The 20,419-nt window shown below is 41.4% G+C and overlaps 1 protein-coding gene across 1 annotated transcript in view; it reads right to left on the bottom strand.

Annotated features, from left to right (window-relative positions):
• Positions 1–1,188: 1,188 nt before the first annotated feature.
• Positions 1,189–20,419, bottom strand: part of LOC124552701 (F-box/LRR-repeat protein 7-like) — a 129,244-nt gene continuing 110,013 nt past the window's right edge. Inside the window, exons 7-8 of the mRNA XM_047127041.1 lie at positions 13,197–13,421; positions 1,189–3,519 (exon numbers count right to left, since the gene is read on the bottom strand). Coding sequence (XP_046982997.1) covers positions 3,294–3,519; positions 13,197–13,421 — 451 coding nt within the window. The 3' untranslated portion in view covers positions 1,189–3,293. The remainder of the gene's footprint in view (positions 3,520–13,196; positions 13,422–20,419) is intronic.

The following is a 20,419-nucleotide window of genomic DNA, read 5'->3' as shown; positions in this document are numbered from 1 at the left end:
TCAAACATGACCTCTGGTGTTTCGATTTCTTTTGAAATCACTTGTTTAACCCAGATGCTGATATATAATAGTGTGACTGTCTCCTATTTTGACCAAGTGTCTTAACTTTAAGATGGCAGACGTGTTCCCTAGTTCAAAGTTGCTAGAAGTTGGTAAAAGCCAGGAGGCTTTGGCTGGCAGCCATTTGTTTCTGCCTGCAATGAAAATTAGCTGGCTGACAGTACTGTTTGAGGCAGCCATTGTCGTCTTCTGCATTGTACTTCACTGTATTTCACATTGTTTCCTTTCCATGGAGTAAGTGTGTGTAACTGCTGCAGTTATGATCTTCATCAGTCCTAGTAATACCAATACATTTTGAACACAGCACATTACTGAGGAGGAGAAGGGTACGTATATTCTGCCTAAACAATTTGGGAAAAAAATTACTTAATTTTTGTTCACTTGAATTAACAACATAATTTTCAAAGAGGTACTGATGTGTAAATAAGGTCCACAACCTGAAAATGTCGTTCAGCAAAGCTCTTAGCAGTACCAACGGACATTCAGCAAGCTACAGTGACCATACGATAGTTTCTAGAGGGGGAGGGGGTTGGGTGTAGACCTGGTGGTACTTAGTATTTTTAATAGTCTGGAAGATGAATGGTGGCTTGTAAGTATTCATAAAAATGTTCTAGTTCTGACCCTATTAAAAACTTCCCTGATACCGTTTTTTAAATATTTTTTGATAGAAAAACAACTGACTACACTATACTTTTTCCTTTACCTGAGGGCTAGGGCACCCCCTTTCCCCAGCCATAGGCTCCTGTGTAAATAATGTGTACTACCAAAGGGGGTCGATGCTATAGTGCACCACAAAATAAATTTAAAAAATTCTGATTTTGTTAATTGTTGTGACATTTACACAACGTACTTTCTAATGATGTGTAAGTAAGGCCCTGAACCTGGAAATATTGAATGCGATGTTCGTTGGGGAAAGTGACATCGACTATTGAGTCTTAGGGGTAAGTTTATCTGAAAAATTTAAAATATATGTGTGGACTCTCGCAGAAGAATTTATTAAAATCAATAATATTTCTTTTCAAAATTTTAAAATATAAAATAAGTAACCAGATTATAATATATCCAACAGTTGAGCATCAAGTACCTTCCCTCACCCCCCACCCCCACCCCCACCCCCTTCGTATTGCATGAGTTAAAGGTGTCAATATGTAAGAGAATTTCAGTTTAATTTATAAACAATGTATAAGCTATGTTAGTTACTTCTGCATGTGACTTCTGCCTCTGTGGAATGATGAAATGCAGCAGTTCCCTCACACAGATGTTCACCCTGTGGTGCTCCAACCCAGAGCCAGTATCCAGAATACTGAAGACCAGTTTTAACAGCTGTGAGCCAGTTTGTCTCGGGATACAAAACAACAGTTTTGCAAACATCTTTTCAAAATGAATTCGTGCATATGTTCTGGCCAGAGGGGGTACAATGACTGCCAAGTTATTTGTAAATTTCATTTTATATTGGAATCACTGAAATATCATCACAAACCCTCTCAACCACTGAAGTTTCATTTTGTTTCCTCCTTCCCTTCTAGGTTCTTAACATTCTTTTCAAGCTATACAGTATATGCATACAATGTCCTAGAAAACCACTGACAAGCCACAGGTACAGATTTCTTATACAAAAACAAGAAAAAATCTGATAAATATGGGCTCTAAAACGAATACCTTACTTGCTTCTTTGGAAATGTGAAACATATCTCTTTTCCTTGTTCAGGAGAAGTGATGTGTTGCACACTTACAAAGATGAACAAGTGCACATAGCTCTTAAAAAATGCACCTGAGACCAACATGTTTACTGGAATTTTTTTCTTGGTTTGCTCCATATTACTTCCTCCCAAAATATTAAGAGCAAAGTCCTTACAGTAGAACACATATGTTTCTTAACTCTTAAGGTATGCATTTTGGAGCCCATGTTCGCAAGACTTTTTTTCCTGTTTTGGTGCAAGGAAACTGTCTGTGTGGTTCGTTTCTAGGAGAATAAATTCAGGACATCAATCCACGTCCACGTCCAACACAACGAAACGACACTTAAAGTGCAATACACCTGCCATTAGGTCAACCATTTGTCAGTAAACTTGAGTTTGCACATACACACTACAGGCCAAAATCCTCTTAATGGACTTGACAATACCTAGGATGTCAGATGCTTCTAATGCACCTGCATTTTTTACAACAATACATTAGACACAGTTAGTGCAGAGGCGTTAACGTTACAACTTATTTTTGCTGCCGATTGGGTGATACAAGGTCAGTAATTTCCCGTCAGAACATTGACGCCCTGTGGTTTTGTTGCATCATGTTTCTGAGCATGGGCTGTTATCCTCAATTTGTCCCTCAAGAAACCCTTACACCAGCCGGTCGCGCGGAATTAGCCGAGCGGTCTAAGGCGCTGCAGTCATGGACTGTGCGGCTGGTCCCGGCGGAGCTTCGAGTCCTACCTTGGGCATGGGTGTGTGTGTTTGTCCTTAGGATAATTTAGGTTAAATAGTGTGTAAGCTGAGGGACTGATGACCTTAGCAGTTAAGTCCCATAAGATTTCACACACACACTTACACCAGCCTGTTCGCACTTAATCCCAAGAGGCGTGAACACTTGTGAGTGCCCAGATCTTGCCTGCTGGGCCAGCACAACTGATGGCCTACCTGACACATTGCCCTAATGTATTGCATTCATGCCTCATTTTGCTGCACACACAAGACATTTACCCACCCCTATGGTGGGTGTTCAACCAATGCATTTGATTATGGAAGCTGTGGCCCAATTCCCTGACTGCCACACTTCAGCCATTTGTCTACCTGTGTCTGTGAGTCAGGCACTTAATATTGAGCAACCTGATCTACATGAAGAGTGTTTTTCTGTTCCGTCTCTCTTTCCTTTTATTGTTGGGGGAAGAGGAACTGTGAACACTTGACATAACAACAAGGGTTTGCAGACATCACCTCCTTCCATGCATTTCCAGAGTACCTTGCAGTTACCTTATTGAAAAGTTTTTGGCTTTTGTCACATCAAACAATTATAGCAAAAGCAAATTTAAAAATGATGTTATAAAACTACACAACTTTTATCTGCATGCCATACTGTTGGTCAGGACAATACATACGTCAGTAACAGAACTTGAAAAATGTTAAATTTTGATTCATTTTCAGTTCCAACTAAGCAGCGACTGTTATAGTTCCCTATAGATACTATTTCACCAATTTTTTTCCTCTGAAAAGGCAACAAATATGTCACATTGACACTTAGCCAACACTGTCTTCCTCACTCTCTGAACTGCCATAGTATGCTCCATCCGAGTCATCTTCGTCATATTCTGCTTCCACATGATCTATATCGCCCTCCAGTTCATCCTCAATCTCAGGTGGTTCGTGCTCTTCAATGGTGCCGTAGATTTTCAGGCTGGGCATCTGCTCTTTCAGTATATGCAGCGCTTCACTGTCCCCTATGCATGAGTGGACATACAGCTCCCTGTGACATGGAGAGAACATCTTCAACTTATAAAATACAGTCAACAACACACTGTAGCTATCAGGATGTAAGAAAGTTAGAGTACAATGCGCCTTCAACATAATTATACACAGAGTACATGCTCCTAACAGGCCAGGATTTGGAAGACACTGGACCACGGTATGGTTTAAGGAACTATTCTAGGAAATGACTTGTGTACACTGTCCAGTCACATTAATGTGACCATCTATCAAAAACTGAATAACCACCATTTCTAGCACAGACTGGTTTGAGACATACACAGAGAAAGTCATTGAGACTCTGGAAGGTACTGACGGGAATTTGGAGCCATGCCAACTGCAGTGCCACAGCCCACTGTACCAGTTCTCTCAGCTCAGGAATCATGCCACAGAGAGCCCTATCGAGGTGGTCCCACAGACTGTCGATTGGATTTAAATCTGGAGAGTGTGGTGGCCTGATGAGTGTGATAAACTCATCCCAGTAGTCTTCAAACCACGCACATACACTGTGAGCATTGTGCTACTCGTAGATGCCATGGTGGCAAGGAAAGACAAATTGCATGTGGTGGTGAAACGGTTCCCATGGATAGATGCATACTTATAATGATACACTGCGCCTTCCTGAATGATGAGATCATTCAGAGAACGCCAAGAAAACATTCCCCTTCCAACGATTGTTGCAGTGTTTGCCCTGACATTTTAGTCTGTACACGCCAATGTCCATCTGTCCAATGGAGCAAAAAGGTGATCATTTGAAAAGGTCTCCTGTCACGACTCAGTGTATTCCCACTTGCGGTATTAGCGACCAAATTCCAGCCTTCATCGCTGATGAACAGCAATCAGCATGGGTGGACAGACTACATGATTGCTTTGGAGGTCCATATGCAGCAAAGTTCACCAATCTGCCATTGAGGAGATACTATTGGTAGTCCCTCAGTTCATCTGGTCACTCACTTGTTCAACAGCTGCACATCTATTCCTCCATACGCATCTCTGCAGCCATTGTTCACTCCTGCCATCTATCTTCTGTGGAGAACCACATTGGCCTTGACACCAGTTTTGGATAGCACCATGTTGCCATCCAGTTGAACCACAATGACATGTGAACAGTTTACAAGCTTAGTGGTTTCTGAAATGCTTCCAGCCTTGGCCTGAAAGCCAACAATCATTTCCTTTTGGACATCAGATAAAGCACACCGTTTCCACATTGTGATTATGACTACAATGTTTTCCACATTCTCTGACATATTTTTATAGTCCTAGTGCTACCACCTGCCATCTGTGAGTGGCTGTTGCAATTTGACATCGAACATAGACAGTGGTGACATTTATGTGACTGGACTGTGTAGCTTTAGAGAAACCATAATGGAGCTGCTTTCAGATTGTAATTTATCTTTTGGATTAGATTAGATTTGCTTTCATTCCAAGTGATCCATAGTGAGGAGGTCGTCCAGGATGCAGAACATGTCAGAAAAACAACAATACATGACAAATATTTACAACTCAAACAAATAAGCTAATGAACCATTCCACAGGTCCCAAGTGGCATGGTTGTAATTTTTTAATGAACGCTATATGAAAGAATCATTTTGGAAACACAAATGCACTGAATTTAAAATAATTTTTTTTATTTATTTATCAGTTGGTTCCACTGAGAAATTCATCAATGGAGTAGAAGGAGTTGGCCACCAATAAATCCTTTAGGCTTCTTTTAAACTGAATTTCATTGGTTGTTAAGCTTTTTAAGGCTGCTGGCAAGTTATTGAAAATGTGTGTTCCTGAATAATGCACACCTTTTTGTACAAGACTAAGTGACTTTAAATCCTTGTGAAGATTATTCTTATTTCTAGTATTGATTCCATGAATTGAGCTGTTGGTTTGAAAAAGTGATATATTTTTAATGACAAATTTCACTAAGGAATAAATATATTGGGAAGCAGTAGTTAGTATCCCTAGCTCCATAAACAGTCCCTGTGACAGTTCAGCCAAGTGGATTGTTGCCTGAGTTATGGAGCTATCACACTGCTGAGCTATGCAGTAGAACTGGTGCCCACGCAACAAAACAGCATTGCTGAATATGTAGGTACATTAACCAGGGAATTCAGTTCTGCCTGCTCCGCATTCAGAAATCTCTCTCACTGTGGTGGTCTACAGGCAAGATAACTAGCATATTTCCACTCAGCTCCGTTGTTTGGCACACTCTTGTAGCTAAGATGATAAATAGTATTTATTCTACAGAAGCATGCAGTAAGAATGCTGTGTAAAGTTGGAAACTGAATAATGTGCTGAATAATGTGAACATTACATGTTACAATCAATAGATAAGAAATATATGACATGCTGGCACTAGGATATAGCTACCATATGAAATTACTTTACACTGAGGTGACAGAATTAATGGGATATCGTGTTGGACTTCGTTTTTCCAGCATAGTGCAGCAACTCGATGTGGCATGGACTCTACAAATCGTTGGAAGTCCCCTGCAGAAATATTGAGCCACGGCATCTCTACAGGCATCCATAATTCCGTAGGTGTTGCTGGCATAGGATTTTGGGCACGAAGTGACCTCACAATTATGTCCCAAAAACGTTCGATGGGATTCATGTCGGGCGACCTGGGGGGCCTAATCATTCGCCCCAACTGTCCAGAATGTTCTTTGAAACAATCGAGATCAGCTGTGGTCTGGTGACATGGCGTATTTCATTCATGAGAGGCCCATGAATGGCTGCAAATGGTCTTTATGTAGCCAATCATAACCATTTAAGTGTCAATTATTGGTTCAGTTTGATCAGAGGACCTGGTCTGTTCCATGTAAACACAGTGTGCACCATTACGGAGCAACCACCAGTTTGCACAGTGCTTTGTTGATAACTTGGGTCCATGGCTTCATGGGGTCCCAACTGAAATCGGGACTCATCTGACCAGGCCACAGTTTTCCAGTGTAGGGTCCAACCAATATGACCACGAGCTCAGCCGAGGCGCTGCTGGCGATGCCATACTATTAACATGGTACTTGCATCGGCCGCCTGCTACCATAGCCCATTAACACCAAATTTTGCCACTCTGTCGTAACGGATACGTTCGTCGTACATCCCACATTTATTTCTGCAGTTACTTCATGCAGTGTTGTTTGTCTGTGAATGCTGACACCTCTACACAAACCACTGCTCATGGTCGTTAAGTGAAGACCGTCGGTCGCTGCGTTGTCCGTAGTAAAGTAATGCCTAAAATTTGGCATTCTGGGCACCCACTATTACCGCATAAAAGTTTGTTAATTCCCATAGTGCGTCTATGATCACATCGGATGCATTTTCACATGAATCGTCTGAGTACAAATGGCAACTCCACCTATGCAATGTCCTTTTATATCTCGTGTACATGCTATACTACCACAATCTGTATATGTGCATATTGCTATCCCACGGCTTTTGTCACCTTGGTGGAAAAAGTAACCAAGGAGCAGATCACATTTGGCACAACATGACAGGTGTAATGTTTGAATTTTGGTGAAGAAGTGATTCGTGACAAGGATGAGAAAAATCAACAGTGACCATTGTTTGATAACAGTGAGTAACAAATACTACCGACATACAATGATTGTGCATATATGTGTTGTGTGTCATCACATTTTGATTAATCCAAAGAAGAATAGTAGCAGAATGTTCATGTGCAGCACATTGTATCTTTAGCACTCGGCAGAGAGAACCACGGTGAGACAGTGTGAGTGTCACACATAACTGACTGAAGGGCACAATATGTCATAGCATTGTGTAGCTGCTAAGTGCAATTCATAGTGTAATTTGTGTGCTCCATTTATCTGAGGCAGTATTGTTTGAATTTAAATGTTATGCTGTGCTAGAGACTTTTGCTTCTCATATAGCAATAAATTGAAGATGGAGGATAAAAAAAGATGGTTATTACCTTATGCATTGAAATGATCGAGGTAGAGGAATGTTCTTTATTGAGTAGTAACACAAGTGGGAGGGATAACGAAGAAAAAATTGCTAGAAATAAAAGTTTTGAATTAAAGTTGAGAATAAAATAGCAGGAAAGTTCAACAAATTCTTGTTAGTTGGAGTGTAGTCATTCTGAATTATAATTAGTATGAATAGAACACTAGATGTGGTGGACTGGTATGTATCCAAGTTGCTACTGAAAATTGATCAGTAGGAAGTGAAAATAGGCCAAATGGGGGGCAGGAGATATGTCTAGTACGATGCAAATAGTTTTACAGAGTATAAAGAGCTTTAGGAAAGAAAGACAAGCAATTGTTGATAAAAGTCAAGAAAGTCTTGCTTTTAAAATTGAGGAATGCATTGCCAAAACCCAGGGAAATTTTCAGAATGAGATTTTCACTCTGCAGCGGAGTGTGTGCTGATATGAAACTTCCTGGCAGATTGAAACTGTGTGCCGGACCGAGACTCGTACTCATGATAAACCACGAGGTCCCGAGTTCGAGTCTCGGTCTGGCACACAGTTTCAATCTGCCAGGGAGTTTCAAGGAAATTTTGTTAATGAAAGGGAAGACAACCCTAAGCCCTGAAAGTACCAATGAACTGTTTAAAGAAATACGGGAGAACACAAAAAAATTTACTAACCAGTTTAAACGTGATGGGGAAGTTATTATTCACCACCAAGAAGAAGTATTTAATAAGATGAGAAAAGAAATTTTGAATAGTCGAAACATTGCAGTAGATTAAGATCTTATGAATTTTAAAGATAAACAGGATGCTCTGCATACTAATAATCTGCCAAAGTAAATAACACAAGAAAGTATCTGAGGATATGTATTGTTGTACTGGAAGTTACTATCACAGATCAAGGTGTGAAAACAGCTGGTACAGATCCGAAAGCGCAGGAATTGGCCACTAAGTAATCCAAATTAAAGAACTAGTTATGAAACACATTCAGTGCATGGATATCCAAGCAGTATGTTTCAAAATCTTATTATTCAGTACACAGTTTGTAGTCCGCTAATAAAGAAATATTTAAAATTTAAGGCTCTCTAAAAGCACATGCACTGCAAGCTTTGACCACACTATAACTGTCTGCTTTGGTACATCTTGTCTAGACATGTCTGTTTTTGGACTAACATACCACATTTGAATGTCTTCATTCCCATACTGCTATAGACAGTTCTGTCTGTTCTGCAAACTGTGTAAATCAAAAGTCATCTATATTCAAGACTGTCAGTTTTAAAATGTTCTAATCTTAAAATGTAATACTTTCAAAATTTCTGTGGCACAGTCTTATGGCTCTAAATTTTCTGATTCCAAAAACCAATTAATATAGAGTACTCAAATTTCAGGAATACATTTGTCTATCTAACAGCGCAACACCACAGGTTAATGTAGGCGCGATATAAGTTGTTGCAAATGAAAAATACTGGTACACTAATAACCAGTGTCACCGCCACAATGTTGACTGCAAGGATGCAAATGTCTATGCATCATGTTTTTTACAGGTACCTGATGTCAGTTTGTGGCATGGAGTTCCATTGCTTTTGCACTTGGTCGGTCAACACAGGGACAGTTAATACTGGATGTAGATGACGCTGGAGTTGTCGCCTGACGATGTCCAATATGTGCTCGATTGGAGACGGATTTGGTGATTGAGCAGGCCAAGGGAACATGTTGACGCCCTGTTGAGGATGTTGTGTTATAGGAGTGGTATGAGGGCAAGCGTTTTCCTGTTGGAAAACAACCCCCACAATGCTGTTCATTAAGACAGCACAACAGGATGAATCACCAGACTGACGTACAAATTTGCAATCAGGCTGTGTGTGATAAACCACGAGAGTGCTTCTGCTGTCATAAATTGCACCCCATACCATAAACCCAGGTACAGGTTGTAATGGTCGCCTAGTCGTTGATATTGCTAATTGCTGTAATCGCACTATTTCACTCCCATTTACGGAGCTTGTTAGCACTTGATGTTAGGTTGGCGCCATTAAAATGCGTTGTAGTAATCGCTGCTGCTTGCTGGATCGCTGCTGTGTCTCGATGCTGATGCTGGCTCTATATCTGGTTGTCTAGGGTTAAAAACATGAACCCCCGTGTTTTTTATGTGCTTTTGATGATAAAGAACGAGCGAAACCAACAAATATGTAAACTTCAAATATTTATTACTCTGGTGGCCATCTTAATTCCACTGTCCACCAAAGACCATGACACAACACAAAATAGTACCTCCTTTACATGTTCTTTGCATTGTTTATCCACCTCAAACAATAACACACAAACACACTTTACCAAAGTGACATTCCGACTGCCTCCCCAACCCTTCTTGCTGCTCGTATTTATAACCTTGTCAAAGAACTACTAAAAAGAGATATAGTTTATAAGTCACATGTACATCTGTTATCATAATTTGTGCAGAAAAGTTATTAATTTGCATCGAGTGACATAATTTAACATGTTGTTAAAATGACAGACAGATTTGTTGACTTGACAGAATAATTCTCTGTTACAAAAAGGCCATTTTTTAGAAGTTTGTCAATTGACTTCTCTAATTTGCATAAATAAGTAAGTAACATGAATTATTAAGAATTACATTGGTTTTCGTCTAAAATAGGGTTGATTACGTGAATACTGAGTGAAAACGGTCCTAGTATACAAATAGGTTTCACTGGGTGATTTTTATTTAAGGAGATCCAAAATACCTAAGTTGGCCACTATTTTTCGTACTTCATATTAATTATTTAAGATGAACTTAGTGTTTTTACATGATGACATTTGCTGTATCAGTGATCAAGTGATATTAACTTTTGTGTGGGTCAGTTATTCAGTATAATTTAATGGGTTGACTGTTTATGGAGACCTGTTGTGCAATCATTGTTAACATACACAATAACTCTTCTATAATCATAAATACTCGTTAAACTGGTTGAATTTGGAGGGTATCGCATACTTCGGTACAGTAAAGCCTTTAATATGTTCCGTTACAAGGTGCAGCGTGTGTAGCATGCAGATAGGTTGGTTGCAGGCCCTCCACTAGCCCCCTTCTAACTAACACACCACCATCACTGCCACTTTGGCAGAACCAGCTTTTACCGGCAAACACGACAGACCTCCACCCTGCCATCCAATGAGCTCTCACTTGACACCTCCGAAGCCGCAAATGATGGTGGTTTTGAGTCAGTGGAATACACACTATTGGCCCACTGGCTCAGAGCTGTCCTTGAAGTAATCGATTTGTTATGTCTGTTATGACACAATGGTGCCAACAGCTGTCCACATTGCTGCTGCCGATGCAATATGATGCGCCAGAGCTGTACACCAAACACGATGGTCTTCCATCTCAGAAGAGCCATGTGGCCGCACAGAAACTGGTCTTCTTGTGAGTGTACATTGGCCTTCTAGTGACTATACACTCTCGTGACCACTGCTGCCAGCAATCATGTGCGGTGGCTACACTCCTCCCAAGTCTTGTTGCAAAATTGCACAAGAAATTTCCAGCTTCTCGTATCCCTGTTACACTGTCTGTTTTCAAATTCAGTGAGGTGTTGATAATGGTGTCTTTGTCGCCTTACAGGCATTCTTGACTGACATCAACTCACCACATCCAATCTCAAAGGCAACTAGTGCACACGACCGTTACAGCGTGTATTTGAAGCAAACCTGATTTGCATCGTCATAGTGGCGCTACTAGCACATCTCTTCTACAATTGGCGCGAATTTTGAATTGTCATCATCTTTCAGATGTAGAGAAACGCCTGCCAACTTCCTTTACGGTGTTGCGAACTTTTTCACCGAGCGAGGTGGCGCAGTGGTTAGCACACTGGACTCGCATTCGGGAGGACGACGGTTCAATCCCGCGTCCGGCCATTCTGGTTTAGATTTTCCGTCATTTCCCTAAATCGCTCCAGGCAAATGCTGGGATGGTTCCTTTGAAACGGAACGGCCGACTTCCCCGTCCTTCGCTAATCCGATGAGATTGATGACCTCTCAGTTTGGTCTCTTCCCCCAAACAACCAAACCAACCAAGCGAACTTTTTCCGTCACTGTATTTACTACACTACTGGCCATTAAAATTGCTACACCACGAAGATGACGTGCTACAGACGTGAAATTTAACCGAGAGGAAGAAGATGCTGTGATGTGCAAATGATTAGCTTTTCACAGCATTCACAGAAGGTTGGCGCCGGTGGCGACACCTACAACGTGCTGACATGGGGAAAGCTTCCAACCGATTTCTCATACACAAACAACAGTTGACCGGCGTTGCCTGGTGAAATGTTGTTGTGATGCCTCGTGTAAGGAGGAGAAATGCATACCATCACGTTTCCGACTTTGATAAAGGTCGGATTGTAGCCTATCGCGATTGCGGTTTATCGTATCGCGACATTGCTGCTCTCGTTGATCCAGATCCAATGGGTGTTGGCAGAATATGGAATCGGTGGGTTCAGGAGGGTAATACAGAACGCCGTGCTGGATCCCAACGGCCTCGTATCACTAGCAGTCGAGATGACAGGCATCTTATCCGCATGACTGTAACGGATCGTGCAGTCACGTCTCGATCCCTGAGTCAACAGATGGGGACGTTTGCAAGACAACAACCATCTGCACGAACAGTTCGACGACGTTTGCAGCAGTATGGACTATCAGCTCGGAGCCCATGGCTGCGGTTACCCTTGACGCAGCATCACAGACAGGAGCGCCTGCGATGGTGTACTCAACGACGAACCTGGGTGCACGAATGGCAAAACGTCATTTTTTCGGATGAATCCAGGTTCTGTTTACAGCATCATGGTGGTCGCATCCATGTTTGGCGACATCGCGGTGAACGCACATTGGAAGTGTGTATTCGTCATCGCCATACTTGCCTATCATCCGGCGTGATGCTATGGGGTGCCATTGGTTACACGTCTTGGTCACATCTTGTTCGCATTGTCGGCACTTAGAACAGTGGACGCGGCTCTACCCTTCATTCGATCCCTGTGAAACGCTACATTTCAGCAGGATAATGCACGACCGCATGTTGCAGGACCTGTACCGTCTATTCTGGATACAGAAAATGTTAGACTGCTGCCCTGGTCAGCACATTCTCCAGATCTCTCACCAACTGAAAACGTCTGGTCAATGGTGGCCGGGTAACTGGCTCGTCACAATACGCCATTCACTACTCTTGATGAACTGTGGTATGGTGTTGAAGCGGCATGTGCAGCTGTACCTGTACACACCATCCAAGCTCTGCTTGTCTCAATGCCCAGGCATATCATGGCCGTTATTACGGTCAGAGGTGGTTGTTCTGGGTACTGATTTCTCAGGATCTATACAGCCAAATTGGGTGAAAATGTAATCACATGTCAGTTCTAGTATAATATATTTTTCCAATGAATACCCGTTTATCATCTGCATTTCTTCTTGGTGTAGCAATTTTAATGGCCAGCAGTGTATTACTCGTAGGAAAAATAATTTAGAGTAACCCTGCAGGTAGGGAATATCTAACCACATTCAGGCAGCTGGTGGAAACTTGTAAAAAAAGAAATGAAATCTTTTTTTTTTAAATCATGGCTGCTGTCTCCCAGAAAAAGGCAGAATACACTTAGGCCTATAAGGAAATCCATTCACGATCCCACTTCAAGTGGTACTTGCTAAACAGGAAAAGAGAGTACGTATCTATTCACAGTACAAATATGTTCTGATTGTCTGCTACATGCATAGAACTTTTCTTACCTGAGATTCACTAGCTTGCCCGCAAACTTATCAAACGGCATTCCAATAAGAATCGAATCATTGAGCGTCAGGCAGCGGATACTAGACAACTGGAGGATACTGCTCAGACCTGGCTGCAACATTGGAAACTCCATGTATTCCATCACCAACGTGTGAAGTCGTGGAAGCCTGGCAAGGCAGGGTATCAGAGCTCCACCGAGACCTTCGCAACCTGACACATCCAGTCTGGAACAAACCACAAGCGTCGTATCGTTCGTCTGGGAATAACCTGGCAGAGAAAAATCTAATGAATTTTAATCCTAGAGATCATCTGTGAAACAGATGATCTCTTTCTTACGTGAAAGACGACAAAAAAAAAAGATAGTTTTCTATAGATAACGATCACCTAAATTACACTAAAGTCTAACTGTATCAAAAGGAAAGTTCTCCCGATAAAACTATAAAACTGCCTATAGACATGCCTAAGGAACAGAAACATTGTTGGACATAAAACACAGGCAATGTTGGACGCCTCAAACACAGTGTAGATGTAATAGAGATGGAATGGTATACGAGGGTGGTTTGAAAAGTTCTCGGTATCACCACGAGAGGTCAGCGCTAGCGCAACGAGTTGTTCATGTGATATTCATTGGACTGTTGCCTGTAAACACGTGCCACGTCAGTGGAAGAGAGCTGTGGCGGTGACGTGGCTCTGTTGTTGTTCCTGTGTAGTGATTGCGAAGGTGGAAAAAAATCGAGATTCGAGCAGCGATTAAGTACTTCATAAAGGAAGGTATGAAAGCAAAGGACATTCATGCCTATTTCCAGAATACACTGGGGGACTCTGCTCCTTCATATTCAACTGCTACCAAGTGGACAAATGAATTTAAATTTTGTCGGGAGAGCTTAGATGATGATCTGCGCAGTGGTCGGCCAAGACTACTCCAAAAATCATTGTAACAGTACGCAAAATGGTCGTGGAGGATCGCCGATTAAAAGTGTGTGAAATTGTTCATACTTGCCAGATGTCATCTGAAAGGGTATATCACATTTTAACTGAAGAATCAGAAATGAAGAAAATATCTGTGAGATGGGTGCTGTGACTCTTGACGCTGGATGAAAAACGAATGAGAGTGGACATATCCGAAAAATGTTTGGCCCATTTTAAGAAAAACGAACAAGATTTTTTGCGCCGGTTTGTGACCACAGGTGAAACTTGGGTGCGCTTCAGTACCCCAGAGGCAAAACAATAGTCAAAGCAGTGAAAACATGATGATTCTATGATTCTCCTCCACAAAACAAAGCATAGACGGTTCCTTCCGTGGGAAAGGTCATGGCATCAGTGTTCTGGGAATAGTATGCTAACCTCTTGGACAAATTGCAACAAAAGATACGCGAAAAAGGCCAGGTTTACCAAGGAAGAAAGACATCTTCCATCAAGACAATGCACACTCCCACACATGTGCTGTCGGCATGGCAAAATTACATGAACTAAGGTATGAATTGTTGCCAAGCCCGCCTTATTCATCTGATATGGCTCCGTTAGACTCCCATTTCATCCCAAAACTGAAAATTTATCTTGGTGGGCGAAGATTCACTTCGAACAAAGAACTAATAGTTGGAGTTGACAACTAATTTGCAGGCCTGGAGGAAACTCATTTTCGATATCGATCAAGGCACTGGAACATCATTGGACCAAGTGCATTTACCTACAAGGAGATTACATTGAAAAATAAAAAAAGTTTCAGTGATGTAAGTACTTTTTTTCTATTCCGTCCAGAGAACTTTTGAAACGACCCTCGTATTTACAAATAGTACAGCTTTCACTACATAGGAGGCAGGAAAACATATATAAATAACGTTCACATTTGTCATATGTCAGACTCCGAATATGACACTTTAAATAACGAATATGCCCTCATCGGGAACTAATGCACATTTTGCGCTTTTTATTCATGCTAGTATCCAAACTATTGAGGAGGCCTTGGAAATTATCTGCCGCTCCTCTCTCAAGCCAGTTTCCAGTTTTTTCATGGGTATGGGAAACGGAATTTCGTTGAGGAACACGTCTGCCAAGAGCATTTCAGGCATGCTCTATAGAGCTTAGGTCCAGTGAGTAAAGAGGCCACTCCATATGCTCGGTATCTTCACTTTCCAGTGTGTCGGACACCTCAGTGGTCCTGTGTGGCTGGGCATTGTCGTCCATAAACAAGAAGTCAGGACCTACCACGTCCCTAAACAGACAGATATGATCTAGAATCATCTCCCTACAATACTGCATTGCTGCAATTGTACCTCGTGCAAAGATATACAGCTGTGTTTGGCTATTGTGCATAATGACTTGAAATGCCTTTTTCCATAAAAGTGAATGAAGTTGAGTATTTTAAAACGTGCTCAACCTCTGTAGTATCAATATAACCATATTCTTTGTAAGTCGGTGTTTGAGACGAGAGATGTTGGTCTAAGTCAGAGAGTAGCAAGTAGTGTGTATTGGACAGTCTAGCAATGTACTCGGTCTGAAAAGGATGAAAGCTAGCGTTGCGTGTAGTGATGGTAGCACTATGTAAGAAGGATTTTGTAATAATATGTTTTGAGGAAAAATAGTGAGCAAATGAAATGATATGAATGGAAGAATGACAAAAGACAATTTCTAAGGTAATGTCTTTTTATACAGAGTCTGCCAGAAAAATGTATACACACTTTAAGGAACAAAAAGTATTACTTATCTGTTTATTTTGCACTTAATAATTGATCACACATTTTGTACGACCTTCAGTTTAGCACATGGTTACTTTAAATATTCAAAATGTTCACCATTGGCGGCTATACACATAACAGAACGACAAGCGGTCGCCGCAACTATGTCGGTCAATGTTACAATGGAGATTGCTGCACACTTCGCTGTAATGCCCTGGCGAAGTCCTCCAGCCTGCGTGGATTACGTCGATAGACGTTATCTTTCACAGTTCCCCACAAATAAAAGTCCATAGGTGTTACATCTGGCGACCATGGAGGAAACTCAATGGGCCCTCTTCGTCCAATCTAATGCCCTGGATAACTGTTATCCAGAAAAGCTTGTATGGCTAGATGGTAGAGTGGTGGTACCCCATCCTGTTGGTAGACCACTTCATCAGCTCCGTAAAGTGCACGTATACCTGACAAAACTGATGTGCCTTACATTTTCAGGTACACTTCTCAAGTGACAGTAGCATCGAAGAAGAAAGGTCCTACTAAGCCTCTAGATGATAGTCCACACGACACATGAAACCCTGGTAGATTGACCGCTTTATCCACATTATGCGGGTTTTCCGGTGCCCAGTAGACACTGTTGTACCGACTCACGGTTCCATTAAATTTAAATTGTGCCTCGTCACTCCACACTACCTTCGTCACAAATTGTTCGTCATTAGTTACCATTTGCTGATACCATTCACAGAATTGCATTCGGCGATCAGGATCGTCATCATTAATCACGTGCAGTAGTCGTGGAATGTAAACTTTCCACTTTGCAGCTTTCAGAATTCTTCGTTCACTTGTACTAGTAACCCCCACTTCAAGTGCACATTGCGTAGAAGACTTCTGTGGAGAATTAAAAAACGTTTCCAACACGAGAGCCGAAGAAGCAGGATTTGCAGCTGTACGCTGTCTTCCTGATCTTCCTTTGTGAATATCATAAATCGTTCCACGCAATTCAAACTTGTCAATGATGTGTTTAATTGGTTAGGCGGGTCGGCGGCTCTACGCTATTATCAAACTTGACAGACCACCTCACAATACATTTTCGTTGCTGGAATGTCAAGCGCACTCCAGCCATCTTGTTTTCTCAATACTTTGATGAAAGTACAAACATCTGTGGCGCCAAAGACCATACTACAACACACTCGTGACTGTTTCTTATTCTTACAGCATTGCGTATGGTTGAAGTTTGCTGTAGAAATTTTATACTGCAACATATGGTCTTGTCTTGTAATTAAAACACGCCAAGGAAGGCAACTGTACACAGGAAAGGTGTTAAGAAAAAATTTGCTGATTTGTCTAGATGTGAGAAATTTATCAAATCGTATGTTGTTGTCATAGCTTAATGATGCATAGTTAAACTTAAGAGTTTTTGTTCTCTCTTATCACTCATTAAGATTAGTTCCCTCTTTTTATTTACTTTCATGACTTGTTTGCACACTCATTTTGCACATCGCAAGTTGTCTACTGACAAGCATATTTCTATCATTTTGTAAGATATCATCTTGCATTACCCTCGCAAGTACAGCAAAGAAAAGTTGATTTTTGACAGTCTCATCATTATTCCTAACAGTGACAGGTTTCAGATCAGACGAACATTCCGTGCGCACATGTAGGCCAAGAAAATTAATTACAGTCAAAGTTCATATCCATTGTAAGGCACAGTGATTTTCATTGTGTTTTTCTAAGTATCCGTATCAGTTCGGAGGCTTAATACCAGTAAAAGATTTCAGTAAAGTGCTACTTTGTGAGTTTCCAAGCAGTTTTACGATAAAAGACAGATGCGTCAATTTTTATGTTTATCTGCTAAATAATTACAATAACAGTTCTGGTACAGTGACTGATTGCAAGACTAAAGATAAAGATTAGCAGTATTCAGGGTCGACATTTTAAACTGAATCATTTGGTCTTCAGTCAGATGGCGTATATAAATTTAATTCAAAACGGATTGCTTTCACGCAGACGAATTGTTTGATGTACAGACTGGTTTGGATTCCGCATCGTGTTGGCGTGAGCTCCATACATTTCCATTCGAAATTAAATTTTCATGTAGTTCTGTAGCCCTGCACCAAAATTTACACATTTCGATGTCAAAATAAGTTTTACACATTTCTCAGATACCAACTTGACACTTGTGGGACACGAGCTCAAGTTTTACACATTACCTTCAACCTGTCCACAGCACAATGCCTAGGCCATACCTGTGGCATTCAGGAACATTCTGTGGTATGACACCTGCAAGTCACTCATGAAAAATAAATCAGTAGTGCAGCAGATATATGACGGCAAACACCTGGTGTCTGTTATAAAGGAAGATCTTGAACTCCCTAAGGATGCGTTTAGAAGGCTGGAACTGACAAAAATAGCAAGGCAGTGGAGAACTTGGCGATGTTGCTGTTCGGGACTGCACTTCTGTCCGCGCAATTTACCCTGGGGCGTTGCCATGGTGATGTAAACAAAAGCTCACAGTCTAATTGGCTGTCGTGGATACGCGAAGCACGTGCACCAGGGCTGCGTCAACGGTCAGAGCTCTTCTCTATGGAGTACAGGAGTGAGAATGAAAAGAATATTTTCTTTGAACACTTTCACTTTTAAAATGTCAGATGATAAATTGTATTTACAAATTACAAAAAATACAATAAATTACAAAATTTTCACAAAGATCTTGTTAAACCGAATTAGTTCCACCCTAGACTCAGCCCAACCTATAGAACAAGCTGGATTCCGAAGCAATTTTAGCACTATTGACCACATTTTGACCGTTAGTGAAGTGATAAGCAGAGCGAATGAGTACCAACTGCCTCTCTGCATTGCCTTTGTTGACTTTGAAAAGGCATCTGACTCCGTTAGCCATGTAGCTGTCCTCCAAGCTTTGAGTGAGCAAGGAGTGGGAGCAGCATACATTGAAGTGCCCAGAAAAATCTACGAGAATTCTTCAGTTTATGTTAACATCGGCGAATCAACTCAAGAATTCCGCATCATGAGGGGTGTCAAGCAAGGCGATCCCATCTCCCCAAAACTGTTCTCTGCTGTATTGGAAATGGCTATGTCAAAACTCAGCTGGGAAGGTAAGGGAATTATAATTAATGGAAGAAGGCTTACCAACTTCAGATTTGCTGATGATATTGCCTTACTGGCCAAAGACTTCGCAGATCTCCAAAACTTAGTTACAGATCTTGCATCGGAATGTCAGCTGGTTGGCTTGAACATGAACCTTTCCAAAACAAAAGTAATATCCAACAAATGGGTCCCAGCTGGAGATGTGAAAGTCAAGGACAGTCTACTAGAAGAGGTCAGTGAATATGTCTACCTTGGCCAGATTATAAATATGAAGGGAGAGATAAGACCAGAAATCTATCGACGCATCAAGCTTGGCTGGCAAGCATTTGGGAAGAATTCAAAAGTATTCAGATAAAAAATGCCAGTAAATCTGAAGAAAGCAGTATTTGATCAATGCATTCTTCCTGTGATGACGTATGGCTGCGAGACATGGACACTGAACTCATTCACAAAAGAGAAACTTAGGACAGCACAGAGAGCCATGGAGAGATCAATGCTGGGCTATACAAGAAAGGACAGGAAAAGGGCAGATGACATCCGGTCTGTGACGAAGGTTAATGACATCTTAGAGAGAGTAGGTTCCTTGAAATGCTAGTGGGCTGGCCACGTCGCAAGAAGAAAAGACAACAGATGGACGAAGCTAGTACTGGAGTGGATTCCGAGAGAGCACCGGAGGCCTAGGGGAAGACCACCAGACAGATGGGACAAAGACATCAAGAAGATCGCTGCTAACACCTGGCAGAGAACTGCCCAAGACCGTCCCACTTGGAGAAGGCTTCTGAAAGCCTACCGGAATCCACGACTCGAAGAGGCCACATCATCTAATGATTGAATTGGCTGATGATGATGAAATTATATTTAGTTTTCATAGGTGCTTCATTACACCAAGTATTAGTGATTCAGTGTGACAATTGTTGCTGTTTATATCTATGAACATTTTTTGAAGAATGATGGAGCAATTTTCAGTCCATCACGAGTGCTATCTGTAACTCTTTTTCAGAAAAGAAAGCCAACTATCCACGCTGAGGACTGACACCTGTTACAAAACATTCTTCCTCTACACCACTCCCCTTCCTAGCGGCACTTGCATGACCTATTCTCTGTATTCTCATTTAAAAGCAGCCGAAGTACAATGTGTGCACTACACTTGAGCCTGCTGTCATACATCACTTGATTGCTGCACTCCTTACTCCCAAACTGGCAGAAACTGGAAGACATCAAGCTGTCACACTCTGTGCCTCATCACTGCCACTATCATCATTATTATTATTTTTATTGATACAGTGTAGGTCCTGCAACAGCTTTGTAGCCTGTTATGCTGTGCCGTGTATTGGTTTGTTTATTTTTACGAAAGGAATAAAGATGCAATTTGTGGTCTATTATGGGGAACTACCTACAACTCGGACAAGGTATTTTTATTTGATATGTAAGCATGTGTGACCTATACG

Source organism: Schistocerca americana, chromosome 10, assembly GCF_021461395.2.
Source record: "Schistocerca americana isolate TAMUIC-IGC-003095 chromosome 10, iqSchAmer2.1, whole genome shotgun sequence".
NCBI classification, from domain to species: Eukaryota; Metazoa; Arthropoda; class Insecta; order Orthoptera; family Acrididae; genus Schistocerca; species Schistocerca americana.
The sequence above is the reverse complement of the archived record's forward strand: the minus strand, read 5'-3'. Positions and strand labels throughout refer to the sequence as shown.